This window comes from Prunus mume, linkage group LG1 (genome assembly GCF_029339155.1).
Source record: "Prunus mume cultivar Tortuosa linkage group LG1, ASM2933915v1, whole genome shotgun sequence".
Classification (NCBI taxonomy): domain Eukaryota; kingdom Viridiplantae; phylum Streptophyta; class Magnoliopsida; order Rosales; family Rosaceae; genus Prunus; species Prunus mume.
The window spans coordinates 31,857,197-31,879,328 of record NC_142698.1 but is presented as its reverse complement, the minus strand read 5'-3'; the positions used below and the strand labels follow the sequence as shown (position 1 = coordinate 31,879,328).

Genomic DNA, 22,132 nt, shown 5'->3' with positions numbered 1-22,132 from the left:
ATGATGTCAATGATGAAGCTGAAGAGGAAGATGAGGAGCAGCAGGTAGATGAGGAAGAAGTTGTAAATGTTGACGCAGAGGATGATGACGAAGAGCGCCTGCAATTCATAGATTGTGACTATGAGCAAACAGATGAAGAACAAGAGAAACAAAAGGGAGCAGAAGATGACAGGTGGTTTGATAAACATGTAGTGGATGAGGTTGCTGAAGCCACAGAGAGAACCTGGTGAAGTTCCAAGTGATGACTACAATTTAGAGGACCTTCTAAGTGTTTCAGAAGAGGAAGATGAAGTTGATGAAAATCCAGGTGTGAAAAAGGTTAGTTGTAAAAGAAATGCTCCTAGGTTCAAGCAATTCAAAAAAGATACTGATTTATTTAATCCAGTATTTCATATTGGCATGGAGTTTGCTAACATGGAACAATGTAGGGAGGCCATAAGATTCTATGCAGTTTTAAGTGCTAGGCCATTGAGATGGGTGAAGAATGACCCTCACAAGGTTAGGGTGGTGTGTGGAAGTGGAGGAAAGGCTAAAAAAAGGGTTTAGGAAAAAGAAATGTAGAAACAAATAGACAAAAATGTGTACAAAATGCTGAAGATGATGGTGGAGAAGAAAATGGAGAAAATGGTGGAGAAAAGGGTAAAGAAAATGGTAAAGAAAAAGGTAAAGAAAATAGGGATGTCAAGTGTGATTGGTTGCTATATGCATCTTATGTGGGTAAAGGGCCTACTACTAGGATCAAGACATATCAACCAAAGCATTCATGTGGAAGGATGCAGAAGACCAACCACTTCTTATTGGCTTGCTCAAAGGTTTGATGAGGATTTGATAGATAATCCTAATATGTATGTGTCAAATTTCATGAAGATCGTGAGAAAGAATTATGGCATAGCTAAAGAGAGAATAAATGGAAGTATTGAAGAACAGTACGCAAAATTGTGGGATTACTGTGAAGAGTGGAAGACAAACAATCCAGGCAACACTGTATTAATCAAGACTGATTTGCGTGGCAAAAACCTAGTATTTAAAAGAATATATATATATATATATATATGTTTGGTGCATTAAAGAAGGGCTTTATTGTAGGATACAGGCCAGTTGTGGGTTTCGATAGTTGTCATGTGAAGGGAACTCATCCAGGACAGATTATATTTGCAGTTGGTATTGATGCAAATAATGGGATGTACCTTGTCGCATTTGCTATGGTTGAAGTAGAATATACCGAGACTTAGACATGGTTTATGGAGATTTTCTTCACTGATGTTGGGTGTGAAAATGGTAATGGTTGGGTGTTTAATAACTAATATAGATTTTATCAAAGATTTGAAGTTTATGAATTTGAAAAGATTAAACTAACAGTAAAAGAAATCTGGTTTGGGAAATAATAACAGCAAAGAAGAAAAATGATTTCTTTTTAAAGACTAACAATTTAAAGAAAACTAGGATCTCAATCCTATGCAATTCTATCAATTACTTATGAATTTCCACATATATGCTTTGAAGGTTAGGTTTTCTATGCATATTTTCCTTGTGATGTTCAGGCATATCTAACATGCAATCCGTCTGTGACATGCAAGACTCATTAAGTTTGTAAAACCCTTTGAAAAACTATGCAACCCTTAAGAGCGTGATGTTCACTTACAATTACTAATCACAAGAAGCCCTCCTCAATTTCAAGGTGATATTCCAACAGAAATTGCATCAAATTACTTGTCTACACATCCTAATGGTGATCAGATAGATAGTTTTAAACAAAGCAAACATGCATCCATTCATAAGCAAATTAATAAAACTACATATTCATGCTAAGGCTTACGCAGCAAAGGGAATTAGTTACACATAATCATAATTGAAATCTATCATTCGAATGAATAAGAATGAAAACACTAGCGAAAATCCAAAACCCTAGCAATTGCTCCAAGCCAAAAAGAAGTTCTAAAAGGAGATCCCCAAATTTCTGTGAAAAGAAGCTTATGCTACCCAATACAAGGAAACTAAGTTAAAATAAAATAAGACTCAAATTGGATTAGGAGAATCTGCCCAAATCTGCCCAGCCACGTTTTGGTCTCAAATCTCTTCCAAATCTGGCCCAAGATAGCTACAGATCTGAGGTCATCTAAAATCGGAAAACGGCTAATTCAAATCATCGCTGGAAAGTCTGAAATTCTGACACGATCAAGCTAAGTGACTCACGAACGTCCTCCAACTGGAATTACTCCAAAATTCGTCCATTTGATTATGTTTTGCTCCAGAGGAAGTTGAAAGACGTATATTAGAAATATAATTCAAAGTATCAAAATTCTTCCAAAATATTAACCAAAATATACTAAGAATGGGGTTAAATATATAATATAAAATTGACTCATCAGTGTTCATGTCAGATAAGCAAAAGGGTTTGGGGCAAGCCATTAGGGATTTGATGTCCACTGTTGAACACATGCATTGTGTTAGGCACCTCCACAATAATTTCAAGATTGCTGGTCACAGTAGACTAGCATTGAAGCAAAGATTGTGGGCAGCAGCTAGATCAACTACAATACCTACATTTGAAGCTGAAATGGAGAAGATGTTATCTCAATCAGATGCAGCTTACAGATGGATTAAGGAAAGGCTAACAAATCATTGGAGTAGGTCACACTTCACTACTCATTCTAAGTGTGATATGCTTCTTAACAACTTGTGTGAGTCTTTTAACTCAGCTATTATTGAAGCATGGGATAAGCCAATTCTGACACTACTAGAGAGAATTCGTAGTTATTTAATGCTAAGAATGACTAGACTTAAAGAAATTGTTTGGACACATGATGTTGGTCCTAGGATTTTTGGAATTGTTGATAAGCTAACAACTAAGAGTGCTCAATGCATAGCATCATATGTTGGTGGGGGGAAATATCAAGTTAATAACATCCATGGTGGGATGTATGTAGTGGATTTGGAGAGGCACACGTGCACTTGCAGAAAGTGGGACTTATGGACTTATGTGGAATCCCTTGTTCACATTCTCTGTTGCAATTGCCAGAACAGAGAAGAGTCATTATGACTTTGTGCATTCACTTTACAAAAGAGGTGCATATGACAAGGCTTATGAGAGTTATATATCTCCAATGCCTAGTCAAGAATACTGGAGAAAAACAGGGAATAGACCCATCAAGCCACCTCTTTACCACAAACAACCAGGAAGGCCTAGAACAAGTAGGCAAAAGGAACCTGATGAGATGCCAAAAAATGCAACAAAGCTGAAGAGATATGGGATTGTCATTTGTTGTAAAACTTGTGGAGGTGAATGTCACAGTTCTGCAACTTGTGGAGGTGAAGGTCACAATGGAGCAAGAGGCGGAAGACAGGTATGAAGATTGTGATTATTTCTGTTGATATGAACTTTCTTGAAGGTGCAAGTTGGTCCTTTATTTGATATGAACTTTTTTATTATTTTTTGTTCAAGGAACAAGCTAGAGGCAAAGGCAATAAGAGTTCGAGGCAGGGGAAGGGGAACAAGTGTGCCAAGTGTTTTTGTTAGACAACCAGATCAAGCTGAGACTTCAATCCAAGATAGACCTTTTAGAAGAACAAAGCTTGGGGTAATACCATATGTATTGATTTGCTTTCAATAATTACATTAAATGTTTAAATCAAATTTGGATTGATTTGCTTATTTTTTTCATTCAATTAGGCAAGAAGAGGGGGGCAACTGTCTGAACTAACAAGGCAACTTGCTCAAACTGGTGCTACCTTACAAGGAATTCAAATTTGGCATGCTTCTCAACCAAACTCAGAAAATGTACCTCTACCAAAAAGACCAAGGCCATTAAGAGTGTAGTTGCGATTTGCTGATTTTGGTCATATGTGGTCATCGGGCTAATTTTGGTTTTTCGGAACACCAAAACATTAGGACTGCTTATGTAATGGATATGTTTTGGAACATTTTATTTTGATGAATTTGTAGCTGATATGTTCCTAGGATTCTCAGACTGATTTCAATGGATTAGTTTTGGAACACAAATGTTTTGGTTGGATTACTGTTAGAACACATATATGTTTTGGAACACATATGTTTTGTAATGGATATCTTTGCCTGCAATGGATATGTTTTGGTTTAATAGTGTTGCAACACTTATGTTTGCTTGCTTGCTTATATGACCCTTTGGCCAATTGGAAACAAAATCATCAAAACACAACTCATACATGTCATTACATTCAACAAAAAGACCAAAAGTCCATGTATTACCCCTTTGCAACACAACTGATATACGGCATTTCATTCATTGTCTTTGCCTTTCCCATACATCAACCACAAAACTATTACAAACAAACAAGGGTTTTTTTTTTTCCAGCTTCTCTGGCCGAGACTTTTTTGCATATTCCATCATGTTTATTTTCCGTAGCAGCCCAGGTATAATTTGCTTCGACCTCTCACACATTTGTGGGTCAACCCATTCCTAATATCTACATTTATTCTGCACATTTCTCACAACAAATTGATACATAAAAAACATAAGAAAAAAAAGTGCATCAGTCCAAATTTCTACTCAGCAACCTAGATTTCAAATCGGCAAACCAAATTTCAATTACAAACTTACCATCCCACAGATGTAAAACCTCATCCCTGGATGTGCAGCAATCCAAGATGTTTGGATTTTCAGTCGTACCATAGTAACAGATGACTGAAGGCACCATCCATGAACTACCCTATTCACCTTCTAAATTCCACCTCTGTGACCCATGACCTCTGACCTCTGCCATGTAAGGACCTCCTCATCTCCTAATATTGGGTTTTCTCCTAATCCCTAGATCCCCTTTTGGTTTAGGGTACGAAAATGGAGGTTGGGAAAATGGAGGGAAATTCTTTGGGGGGAAAAAAGGAGCCAAAATGAAGGAACTAATAGGTGAAGCATGGGTTTAGTTCAGTGAAGATGCGAAATGACCAAATTAACCTCCAACTTCACGGCAGAATTGATGGAAAGTGCCAGATTTTGACGTCAGGGGCACATTGGCAAAAAAAATTAGTTTGGTTCCTTAAAAAAAATTTCAAAAAAGGATAAGGGGCTAATTGAAAATTAGGTACAAATTTAGGGGAAAAATCACTAGTATACCCATATATATTAGTGTACTGAAATACAACACTTTAGCCCTTTTGTTAGTTTGACCATTTAGGTTGACTATTTTTGCTGACGTGTCAAGTGCAAGTGCTGCCTAATTCTTATACACAAAGGAAGACAAGAAAGGACGGGAAATAGAGTTCTTACTCCGTCCTGATATACCTATTTCCCAATCTCATATGGCTCTCTCTTGAAAGCATTCCTCTTTCTTATCTAATCTCCTCAGCCTGCAACTTGCAAGCCTAAACCTCATCGTTCACAATCCGACCCGGACCCGCTTTTTTTCCCCACCCTCTGTCTGGAGTCTGGTCCCTAAACACTCCTCGGACGACCCCGTTTTGTCATCACCAATTCCCTCGGCTCGGCTCGGCATTCAACCATAACCATTATTGAATCCCTTACGCTTCTCATTGGTAATTTCTTAATTTCGGTTTTCAATTCTAGTTTGATTAGGTTTCTTAATCCCAGTTGGTTTGGTAGTTTGATATTCGATTCCACCTCCGTTTCAGTCTAGAAAATCAAAGAAGTACACGGAATTACGGGTCCCTCGCCTCTCTCTAAACCTCCCGTCTCAGAACACGATTCTCTCGTCCCAAAAACCCAGTTGCCAGAAGCAAGAGCAGCAGTTGTTGATTATCAGAAGTGTATTTACAAATTGGGAGTTGATTCTCAGGTGGGCGTAGGCCAATGGAGAGGCAGAATAGGGATTGGAAGAGGCTTCGGTACGAGCTTGAGGTTGGGATCAATCCTCTAAATTACGATTCCTAGAGTGGTTACATACGGCTAGAAGAAGATAGTGCTCCAGCTCCAGCCAATAACCACAGAATTAGAAAGCTCTATGCCAGAGCTTTTGCTAATGTTCCTCCGCTTTGCAAGCTGCTTTGGAAGCGCTATGTTGATTTGTGGATCGACTATGTGTTTGTGCAAATAATCTCACGGGAGAATATTCGCTTCTAGATCCTTCAACCTTCGATCTTCCTTCTCTCTCTTCCTCGATTCCTGTAAAACATATTGGAGTAAATATACCACACCCGAGGGGTGTTGGCCAAAGGCCCTCCGATGCCTAAGTTAGTTCGAGTGTTTGTAGAAAAACAATAGCTAAGCAAAGGGTACGGAGTAGTGTTTATGTAGGGTGTGAACCGGGCGGCCGGAGCCGTGTGGAGAAAATATGGGAGAGTGGAGAGGGAGAAAGAGCTTCGGGTATTTTTCTCGGGTATAAGGAGTATGTTTAGATGTACCTTGAATGATGAATGAAGTCATCTATTTATAGGAGCCTCGGGGCTAGGGTTTCGTAGAGAATATGCTGAGTTTATTCTCTACCCAAATTCGTAGGGATCGAGTCGGACTGAGATAATATCTGATTTAATGATATTATCTCTTTTTATGGAGATAATATCTGAATTAAATGATATTATCTCTTTTTATGAAGATAATATCTGAGATAATGACATTATCTTCTCTTTATTAGGATAATATCTTAATTAATGATATTATCTTATTAAATAAAGATAATATAATTTAATTAAGATATTTATCCCAATTAATTAATTGGCCAGATAAGCTGGTTCATTTAATTAATTAAAAGAGATAATCTTCTTTTCCACGTGGCGTGCTGTGATTGGAGACGAAAATATCTGCTCCCACACTATGCACGGTATGAGGAATTTGTTGCTGCTGGAGGAGATGCCGTGGAACGAACTAGACAAGCATATAGGCAGTTCCTTGAATTGATTCCTCATACCAAGTTTTCGTCTGTGAAAGCATGGCTTCATGCCGCCCAGTTTGAGATTCGACGGCTGAATCTCGAGGGGGCGCGCTAGATCCTTGGCACGTCAATAGGCTGTGGTGCACCTAAAGCTGCAATATTTGACGAGTACATAGAGATGGAGCTGAGACTTGGGAATGTAGATCGATGTCGGAAACTATATGAGAATTATCTGGATTGGTCACCACGTAATAGCAATACATGGGTCAAGTACGCAGAGCTGGAGAAGACTCTAGGTGAGGAAGAACGAGCAAGGGGGATTTTCGAAATTGCCATTGGGCTGCCTCAACTTAACAAGCCTGGATTGTTGTGGAAGGCTTACATTGACTTTGAGAGATGGGAGGGTGAGGTTGAGAGAGCTAGACAGATTTACGAGAGACTCCTAGACCGGACACAGCACCTAACGGTGTGGCTCAGCTATGCAAAATTTGAGGCACAAGGTCATCAATCCAAGGATTCTCTTGTTGCACAAGAAAGAGAGGAACAATGTGCATGCATTCAGCGTTGTAGAGGGGTTTTCGAGAGAGCTGTCAAGTACTTGGATAAGAATAAATTGAAGGTAGAAAGGTTGATGCTGCTAAAAGAATGGTTGATAATGGAGGCTAGCTTTGGGGATATGGGTGATGTTAGCCTAGTTAAAGCTAAGTTTCCAATGAATTCAATGCGAAGAGGAAGAGGCCTTGCATCCACTGTCCCATCCCCTCTCCCTCTCCGTTGTTCTCATCAATACTTGTCCAGAAAGTAATCATCCTTTAAATTCAATGCTTGTTTACATTTTTGTTTACATTCAATCCTTTATATTGTTTACATTCTTGTCACAATGTTCAGATATTTATTGTTTATGTCGATGCCCAAGCTCACACAAAAAGATTAGTTTAGTAGTAAACTTGGCCTAATCATGTAGGGGCCCAAAACAAAAGTAATAAGCAATTTTTATATAAACTGTCCCCAACGCTGAAATGTAGCATAAGGAAATATTGTCTCCCACCCACCATCGAATGAGAAAAGATAGAGCAGACTCAGAATTGTTTTTGCTCCCCAACCCATTGCTCCTTAGATATGAAACCAGGCTCCCCTACGCCAACCCACCCAATCTCTCCGTCTCTCCCTTCCCCAACATCTCACCCCGGATTTGTAACCAGCCCTCCTACGCCAGCCAATCCACGTTATCCGGGACTGACTATTTGAAACACATATATCGCCGTCCAGATATATATATATATATGCTGAAAAGTTTGAAAATAAAAAGTTGGAATCCGGCAGGCCAGCATGAGAAGTGGTCGCGGGAACAGCCATGTTTGCAACATGGTTATTCTCTCTTGACTCCCTTATCCCAATGAATTATGATTAACCCTAAAATATGGAAACAATGGTATTGCGTGTAAATTTGAGGGTTTTTTTTATTTGTATAATTGTAGTAAGAGTTAATTACAGTTTAATATCCTGTAGTTACATTATTAATACATGTTAATTTCTATCTTTTTAATTTATATAATCACATGCTCTGATTTTTTTAATTTGTTACAATATGATTCAGTTCTTAGCGTTTTCATCACATCTTTCTGTAATTAGTTGTCTACATGGCACTATGGGTTTCATAGTTTCTCTTTTTTTCAAATTTAAATTAATTAAAATATGAATAAACTATTAAATATTAAAAATTAAAAAACTAAACTCTCTCTCTCCCCTCTGCGCTCTCCCTTTCCCTCTCCCTCTTCCCCGTCGATTTCTTTCTTCCTCCATTCCCCCATGAACACCACCCGCAAACTCCAACCCTCAAATCCATCTCACAAACCTAGAACCCCAGCGCCCCCACCTCCACCCCAGCCTGCAACTATAGAAAAGAGAGAAGGAAAAAAAAATTCATCCCAAACTAGAACCCCAAAAAAACAAAGTAGATTTTATTTTCCCCCCCTTCCCCATGACCACCACTCTTGTCACAAGGAGAAATCCCAAGCTTCAATTTTGATGACAAAACAGAGTGGTTATAGCACAAATTGATGTGCCTGCTAATCTTGAACACTGACAACTGGCTTATAAAGCAAAACTCCATGGAAGTCATTGTTTGCAAGATTCAAGTGTTTCAATCTCTTCATATCAAAGAGGAACTCTGGAATTGTACCATTTAGCTTATTAGAGCTCAGATCAACATGAACTAACCCTGGAATTGCAGACATTAACTCTAATATGGCTCTAGACAACGAATTTGAAGCTAAAGACGTTTCTTTAGTGAAATCAGGTCCCCAAACGAAATGGGTATTTCTCCGTTGAGGGAATTAGAGGAAAGGTCAAGTTTTCCAAGGTTTTCAAGGAGTGTGATTGAAGAGGGTGTCTTCCCCTGTAGTTTTCCAAGGTTTTTGATGGATGAGGGTAATGATTATTACGTTTATTGATTAGGTGTATAATTTTTCTATGTTTATTAATGAAATTCACTCATATGTCAAGTTTTTAATGTAAGTTTCATTCAACCGGCTTTTGAATCCCAGATCCGTCACTGATTCCAATGAGGGCATGATAGTGGGATCACTCAAGAGAATTCGTGAATACTTTTGGGACAAACAATAACACGAATTCGAAGGTTGTTGCGTTTTTGGTTCTCACACGACAAAAAGAAATTAGTTCATCCCGATTAACCCACACAAGTGAGGGAGGAGAGTGTCTAGGGTTTGCTCACTATTAGATGCAGGGTGTTCTTTTTTCAAACACTTTTGATTCAATTTATATAGGATTCTAGAACTCTCAAATGAAGATTGTTAGGAAAATAAATCATTGATCTAAGCCAGCCTTTTTAATTTTAACTCAGTACTAGTAGGAATTTAAATTCTAAACTTCTCTCTCTTCTCTCTCCCCCTACCAATAGGCCTGTAAACGAGTCAGAGATGGAGCGGAGTGAAATCCAACCCGATTTTATCCAAAAATATGACAGATCATTAACAATTAGATCTATATTCGATTTTTTTGAATTATTTGATATCATATTTGATAAGCCGATCGAATTCTTTTATGTAATATATATAAATAATTGAAAAATATTTTTATTTATTTTCAAAATTAACAAGATTGTTACATATGCATATATATTAAGTAAAAATAAAATAAAATGAAATATATGTTATATCAAATCAGATCGAATTATTATCGAATCGGATTAAACAAGATCCAACTTTATTTCGTTAACTTAACAGGTTATCGGATCGGATCAGTGGCCCATGATTGCACATGTCCCTTGTTCCCAGCTCAAGATCAATAACTGTCAACCAAAACCAACTTACAACACCAAATATGACTACAATGAAATAAAAGAGTGCTTTGCCCACGTCACCAAATAAGGTTTTATACTCGCCACTCAAATTCCTTCCAAATTCTGACCAAGTGTGAGCAAATTCCCATGCATGCATGGCAACCTAAGAGTCAAGAGAGAACCCTAACATTTATGGATAAGAACAAGTATATATAAACCAAACAAGCTATTTAGAGGCATTGCTTTGCTTCTCCAGACTGGAAATTCAAGACTCATCTGTACATAACTTCAATTACAAAACCCAAAAAAGAAAAGAAAAGAAAACGCTGACAAAAATATCTAATGTTCATTTTGCCAGCCCAAATATAGTACTTTTAGAAGTACTAAAATCACTACCTCAACCACTACTGTTTTTGGGGGAAACCCTTCCAAGAGCTTTTAATTAAACAGCTAGCTGCTGTTGCCGATGGGAGGTTTCACCCTCATCAAAGCACAAGTGGAGCTTTAGCGATTTGCCTAAACTAAGAGAAGAATCTGCAGAATCTAGAGGAGGCTGCAGTAAGAGCATCTCTCTCTGGAGGTAGGAACAGTAGGTGGTGAAGGTTGAGGGGGTCACATTTAAGTTGAAGTTCAAACCAAAAAGGAAATCCACCTCAAGAAAATTCATCTCTATTGTGCTGATGCCTCCAACTTTTGCATAATAGGCATTGTTGTAGTACCTGAATAATATTACATGGAGATTAGTTAATTCTGGCGTACCTATTTGGGGATAAACCAACTGAAAATAGATCTCATTACAAAAATAGCTTTGACATTGCACAAAATTTTCTGTCAGTGATAACCACTTGAGCCAGAAGATTCCAAAATATTCCAGTAAAATCATATTCAGTTTCCATCTACATTCATGCGTGAAACAGAATATTCCAAAACTTCTATATTTAGATGAACACAATACAAAATGGCCACATAAACAAATTCAAAATCTTTGAATGATCTCCCTTTGAATTTCCCCGGCTTAAAATTCACTTCTGTAACTAAAACTAAATAACTTGAATAAAAAAATCATCTAAGTAACTCAAACACCAAAACTTCAAAGCCAAATAGGTTTTCCAAAATTTGTTCATCATAAGCTAATAAAATCCAACTTCAACACTTACATGTCATCCATGAACTTTGCAGCCACCATGACACTAGTAATCAGCAACCGGTGAACGTTGTACGAATTGATAGGCAAATCGGGTTGCCTCTGAGAAAACCGATCCAGATAAACATGTGCAACAATTAAGCAAGATGGGCTACAATCGGCGTACTTGAAAATTCTCTCTAAATAGCTCTGTATTGATATGGGGGGCCTGGTTTGGCCATGGAAGACTGAGATTTTCTTGGGTTGGAATTCACAATTGATGTCATTTGATTCAGCCACCCTTTGAACCAGGGAAGAGAGGAATGTGATGACCTTTGTCATCACTATTGGGTTCTCTAACTCTTCCATTGATGATGAGAGCAAGTTTTGGTTTGATTCTCAAGTGTTTTGAATTTCTGTTGGTGCTAGTGCTTCTGTTGGGCTATATATAAAGGGTCGTTAGGAATTAGTGTTTAGTATTTTTGGTTTTTGGTTTTTGGTAGTTAAAGAAAGGAGGGAGCATGAGAAATGATAGAGGTCAAAGAAGAGAAAGCAAAGGGAAATTTATAAAACTAAAAACTAAAATGATTTAAAACTGTATTTAGTTTTTTTTTCAGGTTTATATTTTATTTGTTTGTTCCACATTGTTCTATGTATTTTCACATGGAATATTTTCTTACCACAATCATTTTTCTTTTTATTTCGATTATAAAAAATAAATTAAAAAAACAGAAAACAAAAACAGTTTAAACAAAAAGGTAGTTAACATTAATGGGTAGGTTCTTATTACCAGAATAGCTTCAACAATTGGAATTAGAACTTTACATATCCTTATTGGTTAGTGGGGTTTCCAATTGTCTCATTTTCAAATAAAAAAGATTGAATCTTGAGTTGGGTAAACAATTGTTTTCTTTTTCTTATTACTAGCCTCTTCACACGAGTTTCCGCGCTTGCGAGATGTTTTTTTAAAAAAAAATTTAAAATTTATTTTAGAATTAAAAAAGATAATAGGTAGTTGTGTTCCATAAATATATGATCCATTATCTGTTTTTTTCTTTTAATTTTTTTTTAATATGAAAAAGTGTGAATATATCTTCATTTAATTAATAATTTCAATTCTTAATGTTTGCATTAATTAAGAGCATTTTCTGATATTTTGAATGTTTTACTATTCTCTACCTTTTACTATATATATATATATATATATAGATTTCAAACCTTCTAAGAGAGGGAGAAAGGATGGATTAATAGTGTCTTTTTCTTAAAATGAATGTGGGATTTTCAGGTGATTCGCTGTGACAATTGTGGTAGCATGCAGTACCAATCATGTCATGTCGGAAAAATTGTGATTGTAATGTGGGGCCCCACGTTCTAAGAGATCTTGCATCTTTGCATGTGTTATGATTCCCATACAATTCAGTGGCATAACATGGAATTGCTTTGTTGGTCTAGGGCATTCATATATGCTGCTTTTGTTACGTACACTGAAAATTAAAAATGCAAATTTAGGGGTAAGGGGTATGTAGTTCAAGTGGTTGAGAGGTCTTATAGATTTAATTTCTCCCTTTCTCAATATCGCTTATATAAAAGAAATATGCAAATTTAAGAATTAATGGCGGGTTTAGATTTAAGATTGGATCATGTGATTCAATCTTGCTTAACTAAATATAATTGCAATAATGATAGATTCACTAAAACTATTTAGCAAATAATGTGTTCTTAGTATTTTGTTGGACAAGTTTAATAAGTGCTCTTATAGAAAAATTTAATAAACCAGTGATTAGGTAGTTGTTTTCATTTATTTGTTCCCTCTTATGCGTAAGTAAATCGCTGGAAACTATGTTTTTCCTAAATCTATTATGGATGTGCTTGTGGATGTGGCTGCGACGACGCTTCTTCAAGTGATGGTGGTAGGGTTCGTTTAGGTTCATTGGTTGCTTTAGGGTTTCAGTTATGTTGGGTATCTGGGCTTTGCCTGGGCTTATGATTAATTGTGGTTATGTGGGCTAGTAGCATTTCCCTTTACTGTTAATATTTTTCAACAAAAGTATAAATAAACTCTTAATTGTTAGTGAACCTGATGATTGTTTTGTAATGGCATACGTCATTCAAACTCACGAAAGACTAAAGTTTCAATAAAGGCATAAAGCCAATAAAGGCAAAAGCGTCACGAAATAGCTTATTTGGAAACCCTAAAACAATGAATTGATAATGTTGCGCCAACGATCCATAATGGAACGCCACCACAAAATCGAAACTAATAACCAAATTACAAACATGGTTAGAGATGCTACCAGCAATAGTGACAAAACATCCTTCCAACGGTTATAAATGACGAACATAACCACTAATTTAACATGGCTTAAACGCATTTTAACTAAAAATAAAGCCGATTTTGATGCCGAATTTTTTACAGCTACACTCCTTGACTTTCTAACTATATGAATAGCAATGAAAACTAATTCGATCGTCAATTTAAAATATTTACACTAGTGGATACCACAAAATCTTATATTGGAAAGTTATATTTAAGTAGTGGGCTTAAAATAGAAACTAAATAAACCTCTTACATTGGACCTAAGGTAGTATTGAATATATTATTTTGATGGCATACGCATTCAACAAAACTAGTTTCAACGATCTGCAAATTTCCGTCTCCCTTGTAACTTTCCCCAAAATTTCCACTTGTAAAACACATTAACAATACCAACAGGCAGCATGCACAATATAATCATGCAATTCATGATTGGCCTCCGATATACCCAAACAAAAAACAAAACTCAGTCAAAAACCTTATAGGGACAATTAAAATTTCAACGGTTATAAAAATGAAAATTCCATCACGATTTAATGGTATATTTTAACTCCGATTTTGTTTATTTAAATCAGAATTTCATAATTACATATCTCCCTCGCTACACTCCTTGACCCCATAAGAATACAATGGGGTCTATCACTAATTCGATCGTCAATTTAAAAAATATATTTTCTAACAAAAACCCAATCCGAACAACAATAATATATTTTTCTAACAAAAATCCGATCCGATCTAAAATAATAAATATTAAAGCTACTTAATAAAACTATATATACCGTTTAATTTCTTAAGTGTTATGCATACAAAATAAAAATAAATAAAAAAATTGGTTTAGGCATCCGATAATCCCCCAATTTTGAAATAACTAATATCCTAATCCCACATAACCAACATACAATCAAGTTTGGTCATTACGCACTACCTAGCTCACGGTCAAGATTCCTTAAAAAACCTCCAAATTCTAATATGAATTTTTTTACTTCTTATTTGCATTTTTATAACGGACTTTGCATTTTGCGACGAAGTTTATTGTGTCTTTTACACATAATAAATTCAGTCGCACAAAGTCATATCTTTGAGAAGTCCGACGCGCTCGTGATAAGGATCATTGTCATCACGCAAAGCGACGAATTATTTTTCAACCTATTTGTTTTGCTTAGCATACCCCAAAACTGACCGGAAGTTAACGAACAATTTTTTAAAAAATCCTACCCATCCATTAGCTAGATCATGAGGAAATTTGGATCGCAAAAATGTAAGACTTTGAGCGACGATGTATTGTCGTCACGCAAAAGTTTGTCGCTCAAAGTCACCACTTTGAGGAAGAATTGTTTTTGGTCGAATTACCCTTACTTTAAGGGTAAATTCATAATTTCCCTTAATTAAATTAAAATAGGTTAAATTGAGTGATATTATGAAGTTTTTCCTCATTTTTTCTAAATTTATGTCGCGCAACGAGTAAAACTTTGTGCAAGAATAATTTATTCGTCGCTGCAAGGGTTATTTTTTACTAGTGTCTAACAATCACCTCAATTTTTGCGGGAAGCCAACTTGCTGAATCATAGACTTTACACCTAACCTTGAAAAAAAGAAGAAGTGACAACTACTATTTTTTTCCTACCAAGAGATCAAATTGGTATAAAATATTTATTTTCCAATTTTTTTTTTTTTTACAAGCAATAATCTACATTAATCTTTTACGTGGAGGGGGATTCAAACTTGAATGCTAGGGTAGGCCTCTCTAGCCTAACCTCAATCTGCATTTTCCAATCTGTTTATACCTATCCTTTTTGTTTTTACAAATCAACAATATAAAAATATTTATTAAAAAAAAGTAGGATAAAGCCGAAGCCAAAAATATATATGATCCGCAAAAGCGAAAAGGCATTCATATCATTATGAGGAGCGACATTTGGCTTGAACGAGATCTGCCCTTAGCTTCCACTCTTAACCAAGAGAAATAAAGAGCATCAACTACTAATTAAGCAAATATAAATTGGCTTCCTTGAAAATGTTTTTGGAGAGAAAAGTGTTCAAATTGGCTTTGTGTATAAAAATAACAGTAGACAACCTCAACGCATCAAGTTAGCAAAAAACAATAAAACCAAGCAAGATCATTATGTGGTTAGTGATCAACCAATAATCATGCAATACAACAGTAATTTATACATACGCGACGTGTCTACTAATAAAAAAATAAAGGGGTAAAATTCAAATCTATTATAACAATCCATGATTTTTTTTTCAAAAGTTCACTTATTGCCACATCAAGACACTTCTTACAATCGAGGCTAGAAAAATCACCAGTGCATTGAGTCGCACCATAAACTGAACATATAATAGTGGACTAATACAAGTTTCAATACATAATTGAGTTAACAATTCACCAACTTTTTTATCCAACAAGGGAGCACTGAGAGATTCATTATTCATTGCATAAACCGCATTAGTTGTATCCGGTACATGAAAGAATTTTGTATTTTGAGTATTTGAAAAGGCAATCATCGTACCAAATTACAGCTCCTAGCTTGTTAGGGCATAGCCTACGAAGCTCTTGAGCTGCTTCTCTGATACATCCTTCGCAACGTGTGTGCCTGAGAGGTTTTACTCCAACATTGCACTAGCCCAAATAGAAAATTATGAACTATTATTCCCCTTTTTTCCCCTATGAAGCCAATACCAAACCCTTTAGAACGAGGTGATCTATATAATTCTATGATTAATGAATCCCAGTAAGACTTATCACCCCTATGAGCTCGAAATTCTAGCTCATTAAGACAATTATGCCCCACAAATAACAATCCGAAGGCATGCGCATGCTCAAGAAGGAAATATAATAACAGACGCACGAGATGGATCAATAATGATTTTATATCAAACGCACCCAAAAAAAAAAGATGTTTTAATGGCCATAGGCGCAATATATTTATATATACGCATAAAGTCTTAATAGGCTTAATTATTATTTTACCTCTCAACTTGGATTTATTAATATAATTTTCAAAAGGGCAAAAGCCCAAATCGGATTTTGATTCTTAATAGGCTTAATTAGTATTTTACCTCTCAACTTGATTCGAATCTCAATTTTAATTCCTTCAACTTGTCTCTCTTTTTACGTAATTATGTCATCTATTTCAAAGTTATTTAACGTGACATGTATGTGGTCCAGTCTTTTGCTTACATATAAACTACGATCGGGCCACATATTTTGTTAAACAAAATTTTAAAAACACAATTTAAACAAAAAAGAAAAAAAAAAACATATAAATTGTTCTAATGTTGTTTTTTCTCAACCAAAAAAAAAACACCTCTTTCTTGCATGAAGTGATGAGTTACTCCTATCCGTAGTTTAGATTAAATTAAAGTAGAATATCGCTCATATAAAAAGAGTAAATAAAAAACTTGCCTATAAATTATAAATAATTAAGGTTAAAATATCTAGCTCACCTATACTTTTTGAAGAGGAACTTAAACACACTACTTTGCCTATAAAGTATGTAACTGTTCATTTTTTGGATTCTCCTTCCATGATCATTACCCAAAATATAACACTATGAGAAATGCATACACTACTATTTAAAACCTCTTATGGATTAGAACAAAATGTTTCTTTTGTTACGATATATTTCAGGCTATTAATTTGAATTGCACGTTCTTATAATTATTTTTGTATCATAGCAGTGGCGGAGCTAGGATTTCACATTAGAGGGGGCCTTTCACAAAAAAATTTAAAAATAATTCAAATAAGAGTCTTCAAGCGCTAAATGGGTTAATAAGTTGATAATATCATTTCATACTAATTAATAATTTATCCATTTATTACAATCATAATTGTCCTGAACTCATATTTTAACATGGTTGAATATTAATCTCATCATCTATAATATTGAAAGACTCAAAATTGAATAATTTATACTTCAACAGAGAGAAGAAATACAAAAATGTTCATAAATCCCAATATTAAGATACCCTACTTAGACATGTAAAATGGGGGAAAGGGGAATTCACAAAGCTTAAATTAATCAAAAGAGGAAGAGGAGGAAAAAAAAGAAGAAGAGTTTTTACTCCAAGAAGCAAACATATAAGTAAAAATATGAGAAAATAAAAAAAATGAGAGAGGGCCTGGGCCTAGTAAAGGAGGGCTTTAAAATTCTAGACAAGGTCAATCCTAGCCTAGGGGGGGAGCTTCTACAATGAGGAGTTAAAGTGAGGAATTAAAGTGAGGAGACCGATCCGACCGTCAAAACATTTAAAATATTTAAGTCCCATGATTTCTTTACATTTGTTGATGGTGAGATTTGACCTCCTCAAATAACCTCCTCACTTTAAGCCCTCATTATAGCCTTTCCGAGCCTAAGGGTGGCTCCTCCGTTGGTCATAATGTTTTTAGTGGTTTTGTCAAATCTCATGTTTATATATTTATCCGGTGAGGTAAGGAAACCTTGGTTCACACAAAGAATATTCATTTGAAGATTCGTGATAACATAAATAAATTATGGCAAAGGAAGCATTAAATCAAGTCTCTTCTAGGTCATGTGATTGATGTGCCATAGAAATTAAAAACAAAAACTTGAGAGGAATAGGCGATGGAATTTACTCGTTCAACCGTATCCTATTTCATCAAGACTGTTGAGCTTCAAGCTTGATCTTCTCTCCTTCACTTTAGAAAGTTCCCTAAGTCACAAAGATATATGTGACCTCCACTCCAAGTCTCTTACCCAACTTGATTGTGGGATGAAGATCATGAAGCCTTAAATAGAAGATGGTGCTAGCAATCAGACTGTAAAGTTTCATCAAACTTCAAATTCAACATCATTATCTAGTTAATTATTATCCAATGAAATAACTACACGTGTAAAATAAATAAAACAAAAATAAATATACAAGCAAACCAAACAATTACGATCAAATTCGTGTTTTAAACCATTTAACTATTTTCTTGGTTAAAACCAAATCAAATCAAACCACCCATTACAGTTTGCCTCGACCTGTTTAGTCGGTTAAGCCAAATTGATGCCCACCCTTCCTCTTAACCATGAAACCAAAAATGATCAAAACCTCAAATGGAAGGGAGGCATGAGGTTCTTTAAATATGACTTTCAAATAAGTGAAACCCTATCTCACCCTAGTCACTAGAGTCTAGTGTGGCTGGCCGGCCGTACATAACCTGGGGCCCTATTGGGTCCTCTGCCCAATGGACCTAAGATCCTCATGTCCATAATAATGATGACTTTGGCTGAATCTAAGCATCAAGCGTAATGAGCCAGCCCTCATGACCTTTCTACAAGCCGTCAACAATCAGGTTTACCTAGTCAACAGTTGGGGGCCCAAGCAAACCAGAGCTATTGGCTGCAGGCGGGTTAAAGAAGATAAGCAATACAAGAAGTGACAATTATATTTTGAAGAGAAGCATATCAGGTGAGCCCCATGGTGGCTATAGAAGAGGAAAGGCACGAAGGAAAAACAAGAAGTCACAATTATTTTATTTCTTTTGAAGTCTTTGCCTTTATCTATTAGTTTTGCATCAAATAATGACAAGTCCATTGTCCAATACGAGAAAATAACTTTATGGTGAGGGGTAGCTAGCCAGCTTGGAATAAGAAGTCAGACATCCCAACAAACTAATTCACAACAATACTTTACACAAATAAGCTTTTAGTCCTCAGCTTAAGACATAAAAGATAGAATATAATAAGCCTGAATATTAATAACCCTTCAAATAAATTACCCGTTAATTCAATGGTTAAGACAGGGAGTGTTCCTAGAAATGCATAAGTATTTGTAGAGAAAGGTCAGACAAGAACGACAACACAATTAGCTATATATAGTGATAAATCTTTCTCTGTTATTGTAGATGGTGAATCATAGTGCAAACCTTGAAAGACAAAATATGTTTTATTTCCCTAGTGTCCTGAAAACCATTAATCCTGTACCTTTTCGGTGTTTTCTGATCATCCTCCTTTGTCACCTTGCTGATGCCGCCCCTCCATATTGGAAATGCTCAAATGTTAGTTATACAGATAACAGTCGGTTTCATAAAAACCTAGGCGATCTTCTCATTTCTTTACCTTCGAATGCTTCTGTTTCCAAGTATTACAATACGTCCACTGGAAATGATCCTGACAGAGTATATGGCCTCTATATGTGCTTTGACTATGTCGCGAATGAAATGTGTCGGCGCTGCATAAACACCGCGCAATCAGACGTGCTGATGCTTTGTCCACACTCAAAAGAAGCGGTTGTGTGGGAGGATTCCTGCCTATTGCGCTACTCCAATGAGAATTTCTTCGGCAGATTGAATGTAAGAGACAACATCGCCGACGAGAATTCACAGAATATTTCAGACCCGAAAAAGTTTGAGTCTGTTTTGAATGAGACGTTGAATCGCCTCGCTAAGCAAGCGGCTTATAATCTCTCTGCTGCTGAGATGCATGCTACTGAAGAAGTAGCTTTTGAAGATAAACTGATATATGCTTTTGTGCAGTGCACTACCGACTTATCTAGAGATGACTGTGATAAATGCCTTTTGAGAGCCAAAGAAGACGTTTTAGCATTGTATTATTTCTCCGTTGGTGCAAGACTTATGAGTCGTGGTTGCTATCTGAGGTTTGAGTTATATGCCTTCTATACTGCCGGAGCATCCGAAGCTTCTGCGCCTCGCTCTCCAAATAAGAATGGTACAAATCTCCTAATATTTGACGTAATTAAATTGTACATATTATCATAGCCTTCACGGCATGGGAAATCCATGATGAACCGAAATTAATGAATGGCTTCCAAGTTCCATGTACATGCAGGTAGCAGCAGGAAAATATTGTTGATCACAATCCTTACAGTTGTGTCAGCATGCCTGGCAATACTACTTTTGGGTTCCTGTGTCTATCTTGCAGTGAGAAAAAGAAATAAAGAAGGTAGTTATGCTTAATTATGAAAAAAAAAATACTTCAAGGTCCTAATTGTTTTCTTAAAACAGTTTTTTTTTTTCAGGAAGAAATTATCGAAAAGCACAGGACCCCTATATCAGTTTGGCAGCTATACATGCAGCTACTTCCAACTTCTCTGATTCAAATAAGCTTGGAGAAGGTGGTTTTGGTCCTGTTTACAAGGTATTGAGTTTGTTTCGTTCAATAAATTATGAAAATCTTGCACATGTGCTTGCTTAGTATTTTTGTGACTTGGAAGAGAATCGGGTGGTAATTTCTCAGGGTATACTAAATGATGGAAGGGAAGTGGCAATCAAAAGGCTTTCAAGCTTGTCCGAGCAAGGTTTAGAGGAATTCACAAATGAAGTTCTACTGATAATGAAACTTCAGCACAAAAATCTTGTCCGGCTTTGTGGTTTTTGCGTAGACGGAGAGGAGAAGCTCCTTGCATATGAATTCATGCCAAATAGCAGCCTAGATGTCATCCTCTTTGGTTTGTTCATTTCTGTTTATCCTTTGAATTTCAATTACTAAGGCAAACTTAAGCAACAATTACATGGTCAAGATTTTCTGTTTTGAAAAAAAAATTTAATTAATGTATGACTTCTTTTCTTATGATGGATGGTCAGATTCAAAGAAACGTGCACGACTTGATTGGAGCCGGCGCATTAGCATTATCAGTGGGATTGCAAGGGGGATTCTTTATTTGCATGAGGACTCTCGACTTAGAATCATCCATAGAGACCTTAAAGCTAGCAATATATTATTAGACAATGACATGAATCCAAAGATCTCAGACTTTGGCATGGCAAGGATCTTTGTAGGAAGTGAAGGAGAAGCTAATACTGCTACAATAGTTGGCACTTAGTAAGTGCTTGATTTCTAAGTTTTCAATAAAACCATATTATTTGATTTCTACAGATTTATAATATGTTTTGGAATTTTGTATTGGAAAAGTGGATATATGGCTCCAGAATACGCAATGGAGGGACTATACTCCGTGAAGTCCGATGTTTTTGCCTTTGGAGTACTCTTGATTGAGATCATAACTGGGAGAAGGAACGCTGGCTTTCATCTGATAAGACGCGTTCCTAGCCTCATAGCATATGTACGTTTGTCTGGCTTAGACTGCATTACACTTTCTCATTCTCAAAGCTTATTGATGTTTATCTCATTGAGTGATGATATGCAGGCATGGCAATTATGGAATGAAGGAAACGGGCTAGAGCTGATGGATCCGTTACTGGTTGATTCATGTGACGCCGATGAATTTTTAAGATATCTCCATATTGGATTGTTGTGTGTTCAAGAAGATGCGGATGACAGGCCAACCATGTCTTATGTTGTTGTCATGTTGAAAAGTGAAACAGTAACTCTTAGCCCACCTGAAAAACCTGCTTTCTCTACAGGAAGGTTTGCTGATCATTGTGAGATGAGGGCTGATCATATTATCTCAATCAATGAACAATCAGTTTCTGATGTTGTGCCACGGTAAGGGAGCTGATCCGTGGAGCTATGCATGGAAATCGTGATGCTGGCCAAGCACCAAGTTTAATTTCTGTGCATCTGCTGTTGACTTAAAGCATTTCATAGAGAGACCACAAGTTAAATGATGATGTATCAAATAAATTTTGAATTGCAATTGAACAATATATCTTCTCTTTTCC

The 22,132-nt window shown here is 36.2% G+C and overlaps 2 protein-coding genes, 1 long non-coding RNA gene and 2 pseudogenes across 3 annotated transcripts; 4 read left to right on the top strand and 1 right to left on the bottom strand.

Moving 5' to 3' along the window:
- Positions 1-533: 533 nt before the first annotated feature.
- Positions 534-3,350, top strand: LOC148921621 (uncharacterized; annotated as a pseudogene).
- Positions 3,351-3,440: 90 nt separating this feature from the next.
- On the top strand, positions 3,441-4,097 carry LOC148921620 (uncharacterized). Its single transcript, XR_016127368.1, has 2 exons — positions 3,441-3,578; positions 3,671-4,097. It is a non-coding gene; the product is annotated as an uncharacterized LOC148921620 (long non-coding RNA).
- Positions 4,098-6,979: 2,882 nt separating this feature from the next.
- On the top strand, positions 6,980-7,606 carry LOC148921619 (pre-mRNA-splicing factor clf1 pseudogene; annotated as a pseudogene).
- A 2,938-nt stretch (positions 7,607-10,544) lies between these two features.
- On the bottom strand, positions 10,545-11,594 carry LOC103343910 (cyclin-U4-1-like). Its single transcript, XM_008247548.2, has 2 exons — positions 11,260-11,594; positions 10,545-10,821 (listed from the first exon to the last, which is right to left on the bottom strand). The coding sequence occupies exons 1-2, from the start codon at positions 11,592-11,594 to the stop codon at positions 10,545-10,547; spliced, it is 612 nt and encodes a 203-aa protein (XP_008245770.2).
- A 7,779-nt stretch (positions 11,595-19,373) lies between these two features.
- Positions 19,374-22,132, top strand: LOC103344195 (cysteine-rich receptor-like protein kinase 10). Its single transcript, XM_089054668.1, has 7 exons — positions 19,374-20,219; positions 20,340-20,453; positions 20,530-20,648; positions 20,748-20,958; positions 21,095-21,332; positions 21,423-21,573; positions 21,658-22,132. The coding sequence occupies exons 1-7, from the start codon at positions 19,397-19,399 to the stop codon at positions 21,958-21,960; spliced, it is 1,959 nt and encodes a 652-aa protein (XP_088910794.1). The 5' UTR covers positions 19,374-19,396; the 3' UTR covers positions 21,961-22,132.